The sequence below is a fragment of the Lutjanus erythropterus genome, chromosome 21, assembly GCF_056507025.1.
Source record: "Lutjanus erythropterus isolate fLutEry1 chromosome 21, fLutEry1.hap2, whole genome shotgun sequence".
NCBI lineage: Eukaryota > Metazoa > Chordata > Actinopteri > Lutjaniformes > Lutjanidae > Lutjanus > Lutjanus erythropterus.
Window position 1 is genome coordinate 4,173,579 of NC_139337.1, and position 19,395 is coordinate 4,192,973.

General features: G+C 37.7%; 1 protein-coding gene across 1 annotated transcript in view; it reads left to right on the top strand.

Annotated features, from left to right (window-relative positions):
• lancl2 (LanC lantibiotic synthetase component C-like 2 (bacterial)) overlaps nucleotides 1-19,395 on the top strand; it is a 41,449-nt gene that overhangs the window by 19,497 nt on the left and 2,557 nt on the right. The window contains exons 6-9 of the mRNA XM_084747602.1: nucleotides 6,866-7,012; nucleotides 13,040-13,222; nucleotides 15,125-15,301; nucleotides 17,539-17,611. Coding sequence (XP_084603728.1) covers nucleotides 6,866-7,012; nucleotides 13,040-13,222; nucleotides 15,125-15,301; nucleotides 17,539-17,611 — 580 coding nt within the window. The remainder of the gene's footprint in view (nucleotides 1-6,865; nucleotides 7,013-13,039; nucleotides 13,223-15,124; nucleotides 15,302-17,538; nucleotides 17,612-19,395) is intronic.

Genomic DNA, 19,395 nt, shown 5'->3' on the forward strand with positions numbered 1-19,395 from the left:
ATTGTTGCATCACAGACCTTTTCTCTTGCAACACTGTTATCACTGGTGCACTGCTGCTAACTGTGTAGTAGTAGCCATTTCGTAGTTAGCTTAATTAGTAGTCCTAGTAAAGTGGAACACAGCCTCCAAGACAGACGGTCAGTGTGACAGCTGGTAACAATACCGAAGTGATTTACAATAGCTCTGACCAGTTCTCCGGACTTCAGTACTGATGAAGTCATGGTGGGTTCAGGCAGGCACAAGAGCTGTGAAGTGGTTGAGAGACGAGTTTGTAGCAAGTGAATTTGTAAGTACACATCATCCATCATGTTGATTATTCTGCAAGTATTCCTTTTCGTAAAGTCATAAGTTATTTATTCCTGTGTTTACAACAAGTCCTATATGAGCTTCATGCCCCAAAAATCTATATTTAAATCACTAAATTAATATCAGAAACGTGACAACTAGTCGGCTATTGGCCTTTACCAATGACTACTAGATCAGAATGTTGCGTGTGCATCAGTTCAACAGCTTAAGGACTCAGGACATACACAGCATTTACATAATTGATCAAGGTTGATCAGGTTAAATCAGACTGAATAATTTTGGCCTAGCATGCTGGCAGACTGATGGACTCTAAAGTTTTATACTGTCAAATAACAGCAGGCTGCTTTCCAGGCTCCAGTGACTGCTGATGTCAGCACAAACTGACAACACTTCAAGTAACTCTGAGTCCCTGTCACTCCTGTCCTCAGTTTTAGATGGTGTTTTGACACTGCATCACGGGCCACATGCAAATTAATAAGTTGAATGTAGTTGGTTTTGGATCTGGTCGGCCCTTCATATCCACAGCTCTTAAATTAGATTTGGCCTGTTCAGACCTCTTGGTGCTCAATCCCACAATCCCGCAGGCTTCAGTTTGTTTGCAGTGATTAATTTACACTTAATTCCCCCTAAATTATACCCCCCCTTCAAGAGAGACAGTTGATTGCTTATTGAGGCTTGTATGAGTGAGAAAGAGAAAGATGTGGAGGTTTGATGGGTGGTGCCTGCCTTGGCAAGACATAGGAGGAGCTTCAAATTAAATGTATATGGAAGTCAATTAAGATTCATGTGTGGATTAATGGAAATTAAGTGTTAGTCCTGTAGGCTGAAGTTACTATAGTGAAAACTAGTTTTAGTTGGGGGGGGGGGGGTATAAAGGGGCATTTAAGGTGAGGAGAGGCAGGGCTGGCAGTATAGCTGTATAGGAGTGAAGGGACGTGTAACTGAACAAGCTGGCTGTAAATCTGCTCCGTCATGAGAGAGGCAGTGCTGCTGCTGCAGAACTGTTTTCCTTTCTTTTTCATTCACTCTATCTTCCATGGGGACTGCATAAACTGCTGACTCAGAACCCCCAGCCCCTATACACACACCCTTATACACACTCACGTACACATGTATACACTGTATATCATCTAACCAATACAGCTACGCAACAGAAGGGACAGAAACCCACAGTATGGTTTGTATAAACATTCACAATACAGCCTTAAAATTTGACTATCAGGACCAACCACCAACCAAACAAACCCTGCTCTTTAATCAACAATTAAGAAAGGAATTAACAGTTAATCCAGTATGTACATCACAACACACAGATGCAGATGCATGTTTTTACCATTTAATTAGGTGAGTCATTTTGGTGCAACCCTACCCAAGACAATGGTAGGGAAACACTGTTACTGATACAGATATCTATACTGATACTGCTTATCAATTTTGATACTTATCAAAACTCTTGTTGATACTACTCACCATAATTTGGTGCAAAATATAAAGACATGACATGAAAAGATGTGAAAAGATATTTTTTTTGTCACAGAAAAGCTATTTCAATTCAGTGCTAAACCACAAGGATTGTAATGCAAAAATAGCAGAAAATGCTGTTTAAATATGGATTTTCTTTGTTTATTAAACTGGATATGTTTGGATTTTAGACTGATGAAACAAGACATTTAAAGACATCACCTTGCGCTTTGAAAAACTCGGAAGGACATTTTCCATTATTTTCTGACAAGTTAATTGTTATGTTTAATCTTGGGCTGCAACATCTATAAAATAAGTCTGTTGTTATTTGGTAACTGCTTATAAATAAAACAAAATATATGGGGGAAAGTGAAAAAATTTACTTTGGGCAAGTACATTTCTGAATCACTTGCCCAAACAGGCAAGTGAAAAAAAACCATTAATGCTGAACCCTGATATTGTTCTCAGAGTTATTGCATTTAGCTGAATTTTCATTTAATTTAGTAAAGTGATGACATGCTTATAAATATTTTGCTCTGTCAGCTGTTTTGCAGTATTACATAAATACTAATAGCACTTTGTCCAGGAGCATATCAATATTTGGGTTTTGACCAGAAAATGCAGCTGGTACTGGAGTATTGATACTGCAAAAAATGAGTATTGAAATGACTAAAATATTTAGCATCAGTATTTATTGATAATCAGTATTTTTTACAACACTAGTGTAATCTAGTTCCATCATATTGGAGAGAAGGCAGGCATCTCCACAGCCTCTGCAACTCACACCAAAACTGTGCTTTTATACACATGTAAAATATGTATTTTTGATTTTGAGGTGAACAGTCAGCAGGTTTTGTTACAGAAATGAGCGCATGTTCATATTGTGCCTGTAGAAGAAAAGATTTGATCCCTGTCCTCCTCATTATTGAGCTCAGCTGTTGACCTTCTCAGCTAATTTGTTCCTCTCAGGGCTCGCTTGGCCTTCTGTTATTTTTCCACATTGGCTCTTTCATTATGGGAGGCAGTGATGCATGTGTGCAGGGCCCAGTTAGCCCTAACTAGATTTCAAATGTCAGTGGAGTCTTCCATGACCAGAGCTAGCCTTTCCAGGTCCAAGCCTTTGATTCACTGCACATATATGTATGTCTACATATTCATAGTCTTGACCTCTCTTGCTCACTTTATATTTTAATGTACAGCATGACCTCTGTGCACATGCATGTTTCTACACAGCAAGTGCATAAACGATAAAAGATAAGCTTAATATAGTTCCAAAAAAAAGTTCTGCTAATGAGAAATTTAAATAACTTAATGGGCTTTTGTTGATTTCATTGTCAGTTTAAAGCTACACTAGGCTATAGTTTGGTTGCAACTTTTTGCGTTTTCCTTAAGAGTTGAATATGGGGTACCCCTGTAGCTCAGTTGGTAGAACGTGCGCCCCATGTACTCAGGCTGTCAGTCCACTGCAGCAGCCACTGGTTCGACTCCCGCCTGTGGCTCATATGCGTGTCATCCCCTCTCTCTCTACACCCTTTCCTGTCATATCTTCAGCTGTCCCTATCAAAATAAAGACAGAAGCCCAAAAAATAATCCAAAAAATAAGCAAGAGTTGAATAAGTTAACAGTCAATAATCACATTAACAGTCAATTAATAATTAATGTGCTACAAAACAATATCAAATGGGCTGCAGTTACTGCCTTTTCTAGACTAACAAGGCAGAACAAACCACGCATGACAAAACCTGAGAGCTCCTGAGAAGTTATACATGAAACATATACATTGTCTGTTAACATATTTTTGGCTGAACTGAAACAGATTTTGGGGCCCTACAGATGTGGTTGTCCATGATGTTGATGTGATGTGATGTTTAACCACTGGCTGTTACTCTTTCAAAATGAATGGTGAGGGCAAATAGAGAGTCGTATTCAGGCACCTCCTGAGCACTTTGGTCAAAACGTTTGTTCGTCTCATTGCTCTCCTTGCTCCAAACTACACAACCTCCCTATTTTAAACAACTGGAACTTAACTCATGGTGAACACTTAACTGCATTGTGAATAGCACTTTGGTTTCCAGTTGCTGTGTTTCAGTTGAATCTTTAAAAAAATGTATTTTTCTTGCCTTTACATTTCCATTATGTCAAACATGTTTAATATAATCAGAAGGTAATGGCACTCTTTTGAGCACCAAACAGTAAAAAGCAAGGTGGGTAGTTACTTTGGTAAGGGCCGAAAAAACTCAGGATGTCTATGATCCACCAACCAGCACTTATTTTGGTGAGAATTGTAACTTTTGAAACAGTTTGCCTCTCATTGCCATGTGTGTCTCCCACTAAAATAGCACAGCTAACCAAGGGAAGCTGGAAGAGTTGAAGTGACAAAATGTTAAGTTTGAACAGAAATCCAGTTTATCTTTTTTGGGTTATACTGATGCCGAATTGATAAGAAGACTGTCGACATATGATACCTTTTATCTTGTGTTTCTAGAGTTATGGGTTTCCAGATGCACAAGGAATTATTAATATGTCTTATTTCTTAAAGGGGATTTGGTGTAATACTTTACCTGCAGAGCACAGAGAACTTCAGTTTAATTCAAACTACGAATATGTGTTTTTAACATGTTGTTTCTGTGTTGCAACGACAAACGCTAACCGCTAAAGAATGATAAGGTTGGCTGATGTTGACTGCTGTTAGTCATTGACTAGATTAATGGTTCAATAATGTGGGTATTGATTACTGACTTTGGATGGTCAGGCTAATTTTCAGCCAGTTGTACTCCAGTTGTTTCTGATGGCAGTGTGCAGTAGAGAGAAACAGCTCAGCATGTGCTGAGGGGCATGGGGGAGAGTGATAATAGAAGCGTTACAATATAAAATACTGTATGTTCTATTTCAAATCAAACATAACCATACTTTCCTCTCCTATCTTGGGATGCTAACCTTTTTTGAGTCAAACATAGTGTAACCATGTTATATAGAACTTGAGTAGCAAAAAATAATTGGAGAACAAGAAAAGTACAGATGTGCATTTAATACCCAGGAATTGACATTATAGACTTAACACACCACCCGTTGTACAAAGGGGCCAGATTTTTGCACACTGATCATATGTAATCCAGCCATATACTAAGGTTTGACCAAGTCTGGTTAATCGGTTAATTAATCTTATGTTGGCAGATATTCTGATTGTGAATTGTACATTTTGCATTTTACTTTCACTGAGAAAATATATCATTTACTATTTAAAATGTGTACTTTGTTGTTTTAAAATGTGTAATATGTTTGTGTAATGATTCACTGATGAATTGTCATTTATCCATCACTTGTAATTATTTAATGGTGTTCATGGTCAGATACACTTAATGTATATTGGTAGTTTAATGTTGTCAAATTTACCTTACCTTTTTATTAGTTGACAAAATGAAGTGATCATGTTTGATAATACTGATTTATTACATCTTTTTTTTTCTATTTTTTGACTTATGGGGGATCTCAGGTAGCTATGTTGTTAAAATACTGTTATTTAATTAGACTGTGTGATGTCGTATCCTTTAAATGCTATTGTTTAACTAATTAAATACCGAGCAGTCTCAGGTGATCATCAGACAAATCAGTTGCTACAGTTCTCTGATGGGGTGAATGGATTATAGAGGCAGCTCCTATGTGTGTCTGGATGAAAGTGGTTCGATTCGGCACATAAACCTGATCGAGGTCAGATTGACCTAAATGTCATAATCTTACAAAGTAATTTAGCAGTGAGCCACACAGTGTGCTGGAGTTCTTTAGTTTTAAAGCAGAACCTTTCTTCGATTCATCTGTCACATATTCAGGTGTGCAGAGCCTTTTCTCAGTGAAAAAAATATAAAATGTGATTTTTTTTATTTTATTTTATTTTATTTTTCTGTGATTTTTGCTGGGCTGTATCAAGCAGCCATGTTTCCTTATGTCTGGAGAATATAATTTGTAGGCCGGGGCATCTCTGTGGCATCACCATGCTTGATTTTGATAATATTTTAATGAATTGTCCAGCCCTAATTTTGGGCAGCAGAAGTTGTATGTCAAGCAAGAATGGGAAACATGCAAAAAAATTTGCTTCCAAAACTTCAGTGTCCTCAATTCCCAAATGCTTACTGAGTGTTATTAAATAAAAAGATGATGTAACACAGTGGTAAACATGCTCCTGTCCCAGTTTTCTTTGAAATGAGTTGCAGCATGAAGTTCAGAATGAGTTTATGTTTACAAAAAACAATACAGTTTATTAGTTTGAACATTGAATATATTGTCTTTGTACGGTATTCAATTGGAAAGGATTTGCAAATCATTGCATTCTGTTTTTATTTACATACACAGTGTTTTTTTTAATTTCTTCATAGATGGGATAGGTGGAAGGAAACACTTACAGCAGTAGGAAGACTGTTGTCATTGTGGTGATGTCCAGTGTGTGGTCATCATGTTGTATAACCCGCGCTGCATCTGAATCACTGGAACTACTGTGATACAAGCATAGCTAGATGAGAACCAGGGTGTCAGATCTTTTTCTGTCTCACAGCATGAATGTTTTCTATTGAAGGAGGTAGCAGTTAAAAGTACATGTTGAAATGCTTCTCTTTGATTTGATAAAGGGATTTGAAAAGATTTGTTTGATAAGCAGATTCGATTATGAAGACACACATTCTGAATTGCATACTTTTTATTTTTACTTTTAGTATGTACTGCAGTTGCCCTTACAAAGTGCATCCTGTTGCATGCAGTATACATACAATTGTGACATACTACTTCCTCATAACAATTTGCCTTGAACCCTCTTGCCCATACACCCATCACAATGGTTTATGGGTCAGAATTGCTTGAAAAGCGTGCTCACTTTCATACTGCAAAATGTAACTGGATGCAGTAGGACATCCTGGTATTTTTGCCATATTGAATTTAACACATTATGTAGTAGGAAATGTTAAATCTGTTTTTCTTGCATGCTAAATAGTGTGGTAGTATGTGTATTAGAACACACAGCACATTAAGCTGGGAAGCTGTAGGGACTCTGTTATCAGAGAGAGAACTAACACCTTGCCTGAATCTCTTCTTTCTCTTCTCTACTCTTCAGGTGGTGACTGCCATCGTGGAATCGGGGAAGAATCTGTCAGCAGAGCAGAAGAAGACAGATCGCTGCCCTCTGCTCTATGAATGGCACAAGAAGCAGTATATTGGTGCTGCACATGGCATGGCTGGTATCTATTACATGCTCATGCAGGTAGGAAATGTTGGTATTGTCATATGATCTTTGATTGATTTTTTTTCTTTATTTTCTTGGTCAAATTTTCAGGGTATGATTCAGACACAAACCAAAATCGATTGTATTACTTAGTGTCACTCTTGTGCTCTGTAGTCATATTTCTGTATGGTTTGGATATCTGCACCTTCCTGTGAGCAATTATGATCTGAAGAATCTGTGGACTGCAGAGTTGGTGATAATTCTCTGTGGGTTCGTCACTGCCAGCCCCCGCTTTGATGGTACATATCAGGGCTGTTAACACCTGGTATTGACATTTGTCATGGGTGATCTGATCACAAGTGGACAGCTCTGAGTACAGGTGTGAATGCACCCAAGACACATTGAGGACACCTTGAGGTCTGATTTCTCACACCACATTCGGAGGTGTTTTGGGCAGCATGTGGCCACATTCTTTAAGCAGTGCGTACACATTGTGTCCTGAAAGACTGCTTAACTCAACCAACATGCTCTGATCAAGCAAAGTACTTGTGCACCATAAAGTGAGAACCAACAAGAAGAAGCCAAAAAGATGAGACCAAAGAGCAACATTAAAAAAAGATGGAGAAACCAGAACAACAGACAAAATGGATTGTCAGGGATGGAGCACACAAGAAACAAGCTGTGTGATGAAGAAAAACTTGTACTTCTGGTCAGTCTTCACTTTGAACAAAAGAATGAACTCAAGGAGCCTCAGTTGTTTTTACTTGAATATTTGAGTTTAATAAAACATATCTGTACACAGAAAATATCTGAAGCTACAGAGAAGCTTGAAGATGCAATAAAAACACTACAGTGTGTTTCACGTCGTACAGAATCATGTTTCATCAGAACACTAGACAGGAGGGCGCTACATTACATCATCTATCAATGTCACAAAAGTTGTTAGGACTTTATCTAAGGCTCAAGATATCTGTGTGCCAGACAGGCTGGCACTCCTGAGACAAAACATGAAACATTCTCATCTGAAGGGCAAGTCAGCCACATGTCAGACTTAATTATACATCAGGCACTTATCAAAAGTTGTCTTTACTCATTAATCCTCCCACAGAGTCTGAATTCCATTTGGGAATTAAGGAAAGAGTCAGTACAATGGAAAAAGGATTATTCATATCACAACCAGGCGGGTTATGAGGAGATTTCAATGAACATGCAGCACCATGGTTACAGTTGGTCATGGCAGCAATGCTAGTGTAAAATCAAACGCCTAAAAAAATGCCTTCAGAAAAGCCAAGGACACAAATAACAAATTAGCAGGAACTGGATGAGCTGTTCCTTTGACGAGGAACTGGACAGAGTGATAGGAGACCGACTACAACCATTTTATATTTGGTCTGATGTGGTAGAAGAAACACTTGAACATCACACATGACCTCCTCCTTCATGACAGTTTTCTTTTTAAGGCAGCCCACATGTTCAGAATATAGAAGCTGTTTTTTGCTTTTGACATAATTTGAATTTAATTTGTTGAGAATTAGAATGTAGAAATGAAAGTAAGAATGGTAATCGGACAATGAGATCTACCCAACCTTACCATACCACACAAATCCCAGCTTGTTTAATGTGGTGTCAACACAGCTGTGTTGATGCTGGGATGTGATGAGATCATAAAAATCCATAATTCCCTGTAGTAAAGATGCAGGGAAGACAGGGATATTGTGTCTGTCTCAAAGACTTAGATCCTCTTAGTTCTGCAGCTGTAGGCATGTGTTTCATGCTAGTCTGGTTAATCAATCTCGGATTGCTGATGGCAATAGTTTAGTAGATGGGTTTTTCTATGCTGTGGCTTTAATCTCAAGTGTTAAAACATGCAGATTGGAATTGTTGCACTTTGTTTGGCTGTAAACCAGACATTTTGCCTGAGCCAACATGCTTGTTCTGTTTTTGCCACCTTTATTTCTCTCATTTCACTCGGAGGACATTTTCATAGACAGCAGAAACAATTCTAAAACATGGTTTTAAAATGGTCTAAATAATTAGAATAATATATTGGCTGTCATAATATTGATGCTGGCTCCCATCCCTCACAGACCTTGTTATAATAAAGCTTCGACCCTCTTAGTTTCATTTATGATGTGACCATTTCAATCTTTAAAATCCTCCAATGACTCAGCTTCATTATTTGGTAGGAAAACTGTCTTCTGATTAATGGACTCTAGCCAGCACACAGTGCAGCAGGAAACAGTAATCAGTAGGTCAGTGGTTTAATGTTGTTCTAATGTTTGTTGTAGAGTCTTTCTGTCCTGGGCGGAGAGCCAGTGGAGGAGCTGCTAACTCCTACAACCACACATCACACAAGTGCTGTTGGCAGCTCAGCTAGATCAGTCCTTTTGTGAGATTTGATCAAACAGTGGCATGCAAATGAGAATTACGTGGATCTCAGTCTGCCCACAGTCTGGGGCTCCTGCACCTCCAAGTGCTGTTGGGATTATTGTTATCAGCTCGAATTAGAGCTCGGGTGAACAGCCTAAAAACAAGATACATACAGGTACAGTAGGGTTTGGCGATATGTTTAAGTCAACCCAACAACAGATGATTGCTGGTGATCTGTTTTTGAGAACTGTGACAAATCATGTCCTCCTAAAAAAACTTGAAAAATGATTAATACCAACACTATTTACAATTTTTTGGTGAACATGTATTATTTAAGGATTTATGTTTGAAATATATCTTATTTATAAAAATGTTTTGGTTTTCTTTCATTTTTTTAATTTCTAAACTTACTCGGTGACAGAAAACAGCCTTGTCTCAGACAAGAACTCACAATTTTAAACAATTTAAAAATGTGCCTTCAAGCCTTCAAAATCTAAAACTAACAATACCTACTGATAACATAGGTGTAAAAATGTGCTATTATAAACATCCTTGTTTTAAAATAATTTTTTAATGAAAATGTTAGTCTTCAAAGTTTCAGAGAGTTTCACAGATTTCTCTCAACCCTGTCAGATTGTGTACCCTGTCAGGTGTGTGCAGTGCAGCCGAATGTGAGTCTGTCCCTGAGCAACGGCTGTCAGTCGCTCTTCAGAGGCAGAACATTTCATTGGCAAGATAAAATGAGAAAAATAGCCAATATATATCTCATTCAGTTGCCCAACCCTAATGCACAGTATGCAAAGTGAATTTACTCTGCTATTTAATTCTTGCCAACATCAACAATCAGACAGCATGGAAATGATAATATTAACTATGAGAGTAATAGTCTAGTGCTGCACAGCGACCTTTCAACAGTCACAATATTGCCACTTAAATTCAGACTAGTCCTTCACACAGAGGTGACTGTGTTGTGTCTCCTTCCTGTTAACTGATGCTCTCATTAACACACTGAACTTCTTACTGGACATGAATAATTCATCTTTACATCAATCTCTGGCTGTGTGTTGAGTCCATTTAGATCAAGTAAAAGTTGTGCTTTGTGTTGAGTCCATTTAGATCAGTTAAAAGTTGTGCTTTGTGTTGAGTCCATTTAGATCAGTTAAAAGTTCTGCTTTGTGTTTTAAGTCCATGTTCAACTTTGAAAAAAGACTGAGAAGAAGGGCATTGTTCAGCATTAGTGTTTGTCATTATATCATGCACTCATTTGTGAGAATAGGGACAAAACCGCATATTGAGGGTTTTTTACCCTTTGATTCTGTTGGGAAAATATTTTTTAAAAGATATATATTAAACCTTGTAAAAGGCCAACCTTGTAGTTATTAAATATTTCATTAAATGTAGGCATCATATTTTCGATTTGATAGAGTTCGATTTGATAGAGTCATCTAACAGCAGAGTCATAGTGAGTGGCTATGCTATTTTCTACAGTTGCTCAGAGTTCTCTTAATGCTAATCAGAATACACCTTATTAAACAAGGAAGTGAGACAGATGTCCTTAGGGTATAACAAAACCTTTTTATGGCTGATTAAATCATGTTTTTGTTTAATTTGACAGTTCACACAAATCTGGGACACAACTTTAAAGGGCCAACATTTTCATGAAATATACATTTTAAAACAAAGATTATAAAAGTGCATTTTATACTTATGTTATCAGTAGGTAATGTTACTTTTAAAATTTCTTTTTAAGACATTTTTAAATTATTTGTAGTTGTGAATTCTTGTCTGGGACAAGGGTGTTATCTGGCACAGAGCAAATTTAGAAATTAGGAATTGGAGTGTTGGTATTAATTATTTTTACAGTTTTTATTTATTTTTTATTTATTTTTATTTTTTTGTAGGACATGATTTGTCCCAATTCTTAAGAATGTGCACGTCAGAATGCTCAAAGTATAAAGCCTGAAGAAACCAGGCTTTCTTTCTTTTTTTTTTGTCCTAATAGACCTTTTTCACAGCAGCCATTTTGACCTATGATACTAATTAACTCATTCCAGTTAGTGAAGCAGAGCCTTCCCAGTCAGCCAACATGCACAATTAACATTTTTATATATTTCGTCCAACTCAAAAAGCACATACTTGCATTTTATGTAACAAAGATTTGTTATGATGAATACAAACTGTGACACAAGGACCTCAACGCTTAATCATATTTGACTGAATACTAATGTAAATTAATAACTTTTTTTAAACAGTAATTTTAATTAACTGCTCAGCTTTTCTTTTGACCGACAGACAGGAATTTGTGAAGTTTGGGAGAACATTTTGTCCTTGGAGTTATGTCTTCAAGTGTGAATTTTTCTCCACTCAAAGGCATCTTTGGCACTAGTTATGTCTCTGCTCCATTTTCTGTTGTTTTTCGTCTTGATTAATTAGCCACAGTCCAGGACTGAGAGTTGTTTTGGTTGAGACTCAGTGCTGCTGCTGTTTTTCTGCCTCTGTAAGAGAGTGCAGTGAGAATCTGAGGGGAAATGAAGGGGGAGGTAACATGATCAGTGGGCCACATCAGCTACATATGTGAGCGGTGTGTCTTACTGACACTTGGGTGACACTTTGCCTGCAGCTCTCTAACCAGTCGGACAGCTTGGTCCACTCCATTGCTAATTTGCATTATTTTACCTAACTCTTACTGGTGCAAGGCCCAGAGTGTTAGGGCAAGGCTTAATGGAGACACTAAATGACTGAGCAAGTTAAAGCTAATGGGAAAATAAAAACAGTGGGGAAATGGAAATGACAGTGGGAAAGGAAATCTCACTTTTCAATGCCTTAAAATTAAAATCTGTGTGCTTCATTCAATTTGTAAATTCAGTTATTTATTTCTCCTTTAAGTGCACTTTCAATTAGATTTTTAAATTCCATTTCTTTATTTGTGAATCCATTAATGTGTTACTAAAAGATGTGCTTATTGACTGTTATGTTTTTGTAAATCCCTTTTTAATTATAACTATTTATTGATCGATTGATATTTCTATTGATATTGCTCATTAAAATATCAAGTAATTACTTACTTTGTAATTTAGTCTGATTATTCATACATAATGTACAATTAACTATTCAATAATGAAATGCTTTATTACTATTTCCATGATGCTTATGTTGCCACATGATGAGTTTCAATCATTATCAATTGCTAGACTCTCTTTCCCCAATTCTTACTCTCCTACCTTAAATTCTGACTCCATCTTTCACAGTTCTGTTCAGCCTCACACTGCCTTAACTGCATTAAAGGGACAGTTCGCCCCAAAATTGAAAAAAAAAAAAAAAAAGTGCCTACAATGCTATTAATCCATCTCCATTTTTTTCGTGTGAGTTGCAAAGGTTTGGAGATACCAGCCATGGAGAAGTCTGCCTTCTCTCCAGTATAATGGGATTTAATGACACTCAGCTTGTGGTGCTCAGAGCACAAAACAATACATTTGAAAAATCCTGCTGAGTGCCATTTAGTCTCATTATATTGGAGATAAGGCTGACATCTCTACAGCTGATAATGTATTCTATGTACTCAAAAATCTTTGTTTTTGATTTTGGGGTAATCTGCCTCTTGAAATGGACAGAACGTGCTTGTTGGCCAAGCAGAAGAGTTTTAACTGAGACAGAAATGACCAATAAAAGTGAAATTTTGTCTCTGTCTCTCTCTAGCCAGGAGCGAAGGTCAATCCAGACATCCTGTCAGAGCTGGTCCGCCCCAGCATCGACTACGTGCGCCACAAGAAGTTTCGCTCAGGGAACTTCCCGTCATCGCTGAGTAACGAGAGCGACCGGCTGGTTCACTGGTGCCACGGAGCCCCCGGCGTCATCCACATGCTCATTATGGCTCATAAGGTGAGACTGGTTTTTGCTGCGGTGTGGGCTTAGCCTGTGTAAAAGCATCAACATCTGTCTGATCTGACCCCTCTAATGAGACCACCTTGTCTGTGTGAAACACATGAACAGCAGTGTCACCTAGTGGCAGGGCTCTGCACTACATGGAGTGTATACTGTGTTACATACATGTGGAAAGGTGGAGTATGTTGCCACTTTGAACAGAAGAGCTGTAAAAAGTGGTTCATCTGTTTGATTAAATACACTTAATCTTGTCACTGATTAATTTAAGAGACGATTATGACAAAGAAGGGATATGAATGCTCCCCCTAGGCTGTGCAAACACACACACACACACACACACACACACACACACACACACACACACACTGCAGTAATGCATTCTAGGCAAATTTCTTCTTTTCTTGGCCCATTAGGGAGCCACTTGGCAGCTAATGTGCTGCTATTCTGGCATTGGCATTCCTCTCACTAATGCAGAGACACTGTGGCACCACACAGAGAACAAAGCACAATGGGAGACACAATTGCTTATCACTGTCTCCCTATGAACAGAACACAGCAGATCGTCCATTTGTAGTGGCAGGAGAAGCATTTCAGTGGCTGCATGGATTTAGTCCGGGATCATTTCAGGTCAGCTGTTACAGCTGTACTGTCTACATGCTGGCTTCCATTTAAAGCTGGTTTAATTCATTTTTTCCTCCACCAAATGTGTGATGCAGTACATGATGAGTTCGGCTCCACAAGCATGTTCATACAGTGTTTGATTTATTGAACAGTAATATCTGTTATTACAGAAATAAGTTACAAACAGTTTAAGTCTGTGAGTATTCCCTACACAAGTAAAGCTGAGAGCATCACTAATAAGAGGAGGATTTCAAAGGCTGCTTGTTGCCTGGCAACAGAAAGCATGTCAGTATACCAGCTACATGATTAATGTTGTTAATGTTAATGTTCCCTGTGAAACAGGTTAGCGAGGGGTCATTCTTTTTCCTCATCTCATTACTGAGGACAGACAGTTCTGTCTGGTATCAGGTAACCACATCACAATTCATGGGAAGAAACTACAAAAGTGTCACAGTGATGGGAGGCAGCGTTAAGCTTTTTCTGTGTTGTTTTGTATCACACAAGTTTACATTGCGGCCACCAAAAATGTAGTGGCACGCTAAATTTAGGGGATTTGTAGCCCAGAGGTGATAAAAGTACACACATTACTTATTTTTCTGTCTGTACTTTTACTAATAATAAAAAATAAAGGTATAAGCACTGATTCAACTTCTGAACTCAAATAAAAGTAAGAAAGTACACATTCTGAAATGTACTCAAAGATAACTGAACCTCAACTTCTCTCCATCATCAAGTCTCCTCCTGTCTAATTTGTTTGTTTATGTGCCTCATGTCGTTTTTGTCTTGTTATGTATTTTACTTTGTTCTGGTCTTGTTGGATCTGTTTTGTTGTTTTCGTCTTGTTACGTTGCTTTTCTTGTTATGGCTTTCACATCATTTTTATCATGTTATGTTGTTTTTGTCTTGTTGCATCTTTTGCATAATTTTCATCCTATGTATTGTTAAATCATTTTGTCTTGTTATGTTGATTTTATCTTGTTGCATATTGTTCCATTGTTTCATCTTGTTACATCTTTTGTTGTTTTCGTCTTGTTATGGATTGTTATGTCATTTTGTCCAGTTAGGCCATTTTTTGTCTTGTTCCATCTTTTACTTTGCTTTCATCATGTTTTTTACATCACTGTCATCTTCTTACATTTTATGATTTTATTTATTTATTTTTCCCTCAGAATGCTGATGTCCTGAATTTAAAGTGCAAGCCCGTCCAATTTATCTGACATCAGTTCCTCATGTGTCCCAGGCTTGACTGTTCATTGGGCTTCATCTGTGTCTTGCCAGGTGTTTAAGGAGGAGAAATACTTGAAGGAGGCTACAGAATGTGCTGAGGTGATCTGGCACCGGGGTCTGCTCAGAAAAGGCTACGGTATCTGCCACGGCACTGCTGGCAATGGTTACGCCTTCCTGTCCCTTTACAAGCTCACCCAGGAGAAGAAATATCTGTACCGTGTCTGCAAGGTAAGAACAAGAGCCTGCCTACGTCTGCCAGACTATAAACAGCAAAAAACAAGTCTCTTGGTGCTGACTTGACAACAAATGAACAGTTTTGGACCACCCTTGTAAATATAAAGATTAAGATCTTATTAAGATCAGTAATATGCCCTTAAGGAAATCAGTACATACTGTAGCTTCAAACGCTTCATTAACTGGATCATATTATATTTCATGTGAGAATGAATTAACAAAAAAAGAACACTAAATATGTTGACTGCAACAATGATTTATTCCAGTGATTTGACATTTCAACCTATATTGGATGGAATACAGTACAAAGACAAGATATTCAATGTTAAACTGATTAACCTGTTTTTTTTTAATCTACAGTCATTCTGAATTTGATGCTTGCAACACGTTTCCAGAAAGCTGGGACACATTACCTTTTCTTTTAAAAACACTCAGTCAGTGTTTGTTGTGGATGTTTTGAAAGTGAAATTGTTTCTAATTCTCACTTGATATATGACTTCAGCTGTTCAACAGTCCGCCGTCTCTGTTGTTGTGTTTTGTGCTTCATAATGCACCACACATTTTCATTGGGAGACAGGTCTGGACTGCAGGCAGGTCAGTCTAGTACCTGAACTCTTTTACTACAAAGCCATGCTGTTGCAGAACGTGTCTTGGTATTGTCTTACTGAAATAAGCAGGGACATTTCTTAAAAAGACGTTACTTCAAAACCTGTATGTGCCTTTGAGGCATTCGGCGTTGTTTTTCGACTTTGCGCCTTTCATGCAGAGATTTCTCTGAATTTTTTAATGATATTATGGATTATAGATAGTCAAATCTCTAAATTCCTGCAGTTTTGTGTTTAGAAATGTTATTCTTAAACTAATGGACTATTTGCCCACTCAGTTTTTCACAAAGTGACTGAGCCTTTCAAGGACGCCCCTTTAATAGCCAATCATGATACTGTCATTTTTTACCAGTGAACCTGTTGACCTGTGAAATGTTCCAAATAGGAACATTGGAGAATTTCACAACTTTGTCAGTCTTTTGTTGTTCCTATCCAAACTTTTGAAATACATTGCAGTTATCAAATTCAGAATGAGTGTAGGCTTACATAAAAAAAAATAAAGTTGATCAGTTTGAGCATTAAATATTTTGTCTTTGTACTATAGTTTAATACAAGTCAGAAATGATCATTGCATTCTGTTTTTATTTACATTTTACATAGCATGCCAACTTCTTTGGAATTGGAGTAAAATCTAATTTATTACAAAAGGTAACATTGAAATCTTGAAATTTTCTGTGCCTATTTTTCTAATTGCCTGCCAGTCAAACCATCATTCATAAGCTGTCAGTGTTGACCTGCCATGAAGCTGCTCTGCTCCTGAAATTTAGTGGTAACTCACAAAAATAGATTTGTTTTTGAAATGGAAAAGACTTGCTGAGCAGACCAACAGTCCAGCTGACAGAAGCTGAGCTACAAAAAATCTGAACAACTCTTGGCCAAGTAAAACTCCCAGGTATGATGCAGCATACATAAAGAATGGATTTACTGCTGTCCCGAGCAGAGTGTCCCAGATGTCCTCTCTGCATCAAAATCCTGGGTTCTTAAGACTTATTGAAGGAGGGCAGTGCCCAACCATTTGCTAATGCTATTAGGGGGGCAATGGTGTGGAAAAGTTTGGAAACCCCTGATTTGATAAAGTAATGACCAGAGATATTTCTAGAGACCAAGTTCATTGTAAAATTGACAGACATTTTCATTTAAATTGATCACAATTTATTAATCAATGCTTAAAACATTTTCCTCAAAAAAGAAGTTGTGTTTTATTGATATCAAAAACCAAATTGTATTTTAAATGAAAAACCCAGTGGTCTAGATCAAAATAAACACCAAACCACACTGGTTTTATGAGCCGGCATCTGTCCCAGCTTTCACCTTGCTGGTTTACAGCATTTTACCATTGTTGGTGTTGTATGTGAATGAAATATTAATTTCTGGTGCCAACTACCAGGTTTAAGTAGGTTTAACTGTGTAATTTACTAATAGTGCACATCCCTACTCACAACTTGATATATAGCATTCTGAGTTTTTTTTTTTTGTTTGTTTGTTTTTTGCATCTTCTCACAAATGTATTCAGTTCAAATGCTAAACACTCAAAGTCCAAGAAACAAGATATTACATGTAATAGATGATACATGTACAGAAGAATGTTGCATGAATGTCTGTAAACTTGTTATTACCGTGTTCCAGTTTGCTGAGTGGTGTTTGGCCTATGGGACCCACGGCTGTCGCATCCCAGACAGACCCTACTCTCTGTTTGAAGGTACCAGATATTAATTATTCAATTTCCCACCAGACTGACTGAAAAAACTGTTTTGACATTCCTCTTCCCTCCCAATAACAGCATCCTGTGAATCAATGTAATAATGTGCCTTTTATTCATGTTGCGAATATTAAGTCTGCTGGCGCTGTCTCTTCCTCCATCAAAGGCCAATTACGCAGCATCCTGTGTAATTCTCTCAGTGAGAAGTTCGAGTGGCCTTTCACGGAGCTGTAATGAAGGAATTAAAGACCCGACTGGCAGCACAACAAAGCAGAAAAGCTTCTTTGAGTAGAAATCCACCTCTGACTGCACAGAAGCGTGAGGTCTAATCATAGCTTTTAAACTGCACAGCTAAGGAGATATAAAATACTTCTTATTTGTTGGTTTTTAAAATAATTTGTCTTCTTAGCGAGGAAGGATGATATGTGTATTAAATGAAGCAAGAAATTCCTCAGTGCTGCTATGCTGACCAAGAAGATCTGTTGTTCCTCCTGATGTCACAGTGATGTCACTGGGGTTAAAGATGAACTACAGCATGGATTTTGTAGTCCTCACCTCTGGGTAACCAGGGGATATGCTAGATAAGTATGTTTGTCACCTAACACAATGTTTTGGCCAACAAACGAACCAGGGTGGTGATGCCTGGGAACATGGATGCGGACATCAGAGGCTCGTGTGCATTGCATCCTGGTATGTGTAGGCACTGTTCCACCAGCAGGAGAACTAGAAATAGAATAACAATATGAAAACAAAGAAAATGAAAAAGAAATAAACAAAAGAAGTGTTTTGTTACATCAAATAATGCATTTTGGAACAAAGGTTAAATTTATGTGCATATATATGATAATGTGGCTGTACACATATCTTGGTCCACCAATTCATAAATAATATTTACACAAAGACACAAAAGGTAAGCTCTTTAAAACCTTTATCTGTTTTAAAAGTCAAGCTTTAAGTCCAGCCTTCACTGTGACTCACTCAAGTGTCCCTCACACCATCAAAAATGAAATTCTCTTCCTTATTCTCTTTAATGTTCAAGAACACCCTGATACCTTGAAAACATTTTGAAATGTTCAATATTTAGTTGCTGTCTCTTTGTAGTTCTAAATCTAAATGCTTTTAACAAAGATACTTAAGTTTTAGATCCCTCATTCATTCAGTTCATATCATATCATCATATGGAACATTGAATAAAAGACTACAAGACAAGAGCAATAAGAGACATAATAAAAGAGAGCATCTCCACATGGATAACAACAAGAAACCCTTTGCAAAATACTGCAGCACTGAAAGAAAAAAGGAGAATCTAAAGGCTGTGAAAAAAACACTACTAGATTGTTTCAAGGAAAGAAATAGGGCCCTAATGGGAAAGGGAGGAGGAGAGTTGTATTGGATAATCCTAGACCAACCACAATGGTGTTGAGACAGAAGAGGAAGCAGACTAATACCGTAAAAGTGGGGAAGAAAACAAAGTAGCACAGACAGAGGGAAACAAGTTACAGGAGGGAGCAGAGTAACTGGATTCAGGAGAGAGATACTAGGAGGAAGTCTGGCATTTACCACAAACATTAACAAAAGACCAGACATACACCATCCACAATATTACACTGATCCAGGACAATTTCCTATATTAATAAAGGTGACACAGTGACAATACATAACGTGGCAAACTTTTGACCTTCAGAGGCTGGTTACTCGACTTCCTGAAATCCATGAGGAGACAATGAAGTGGGTAAAAGAACTTGAGGAAGAGACTGTGGGAAAGATACTGGCTGTGGGGGACA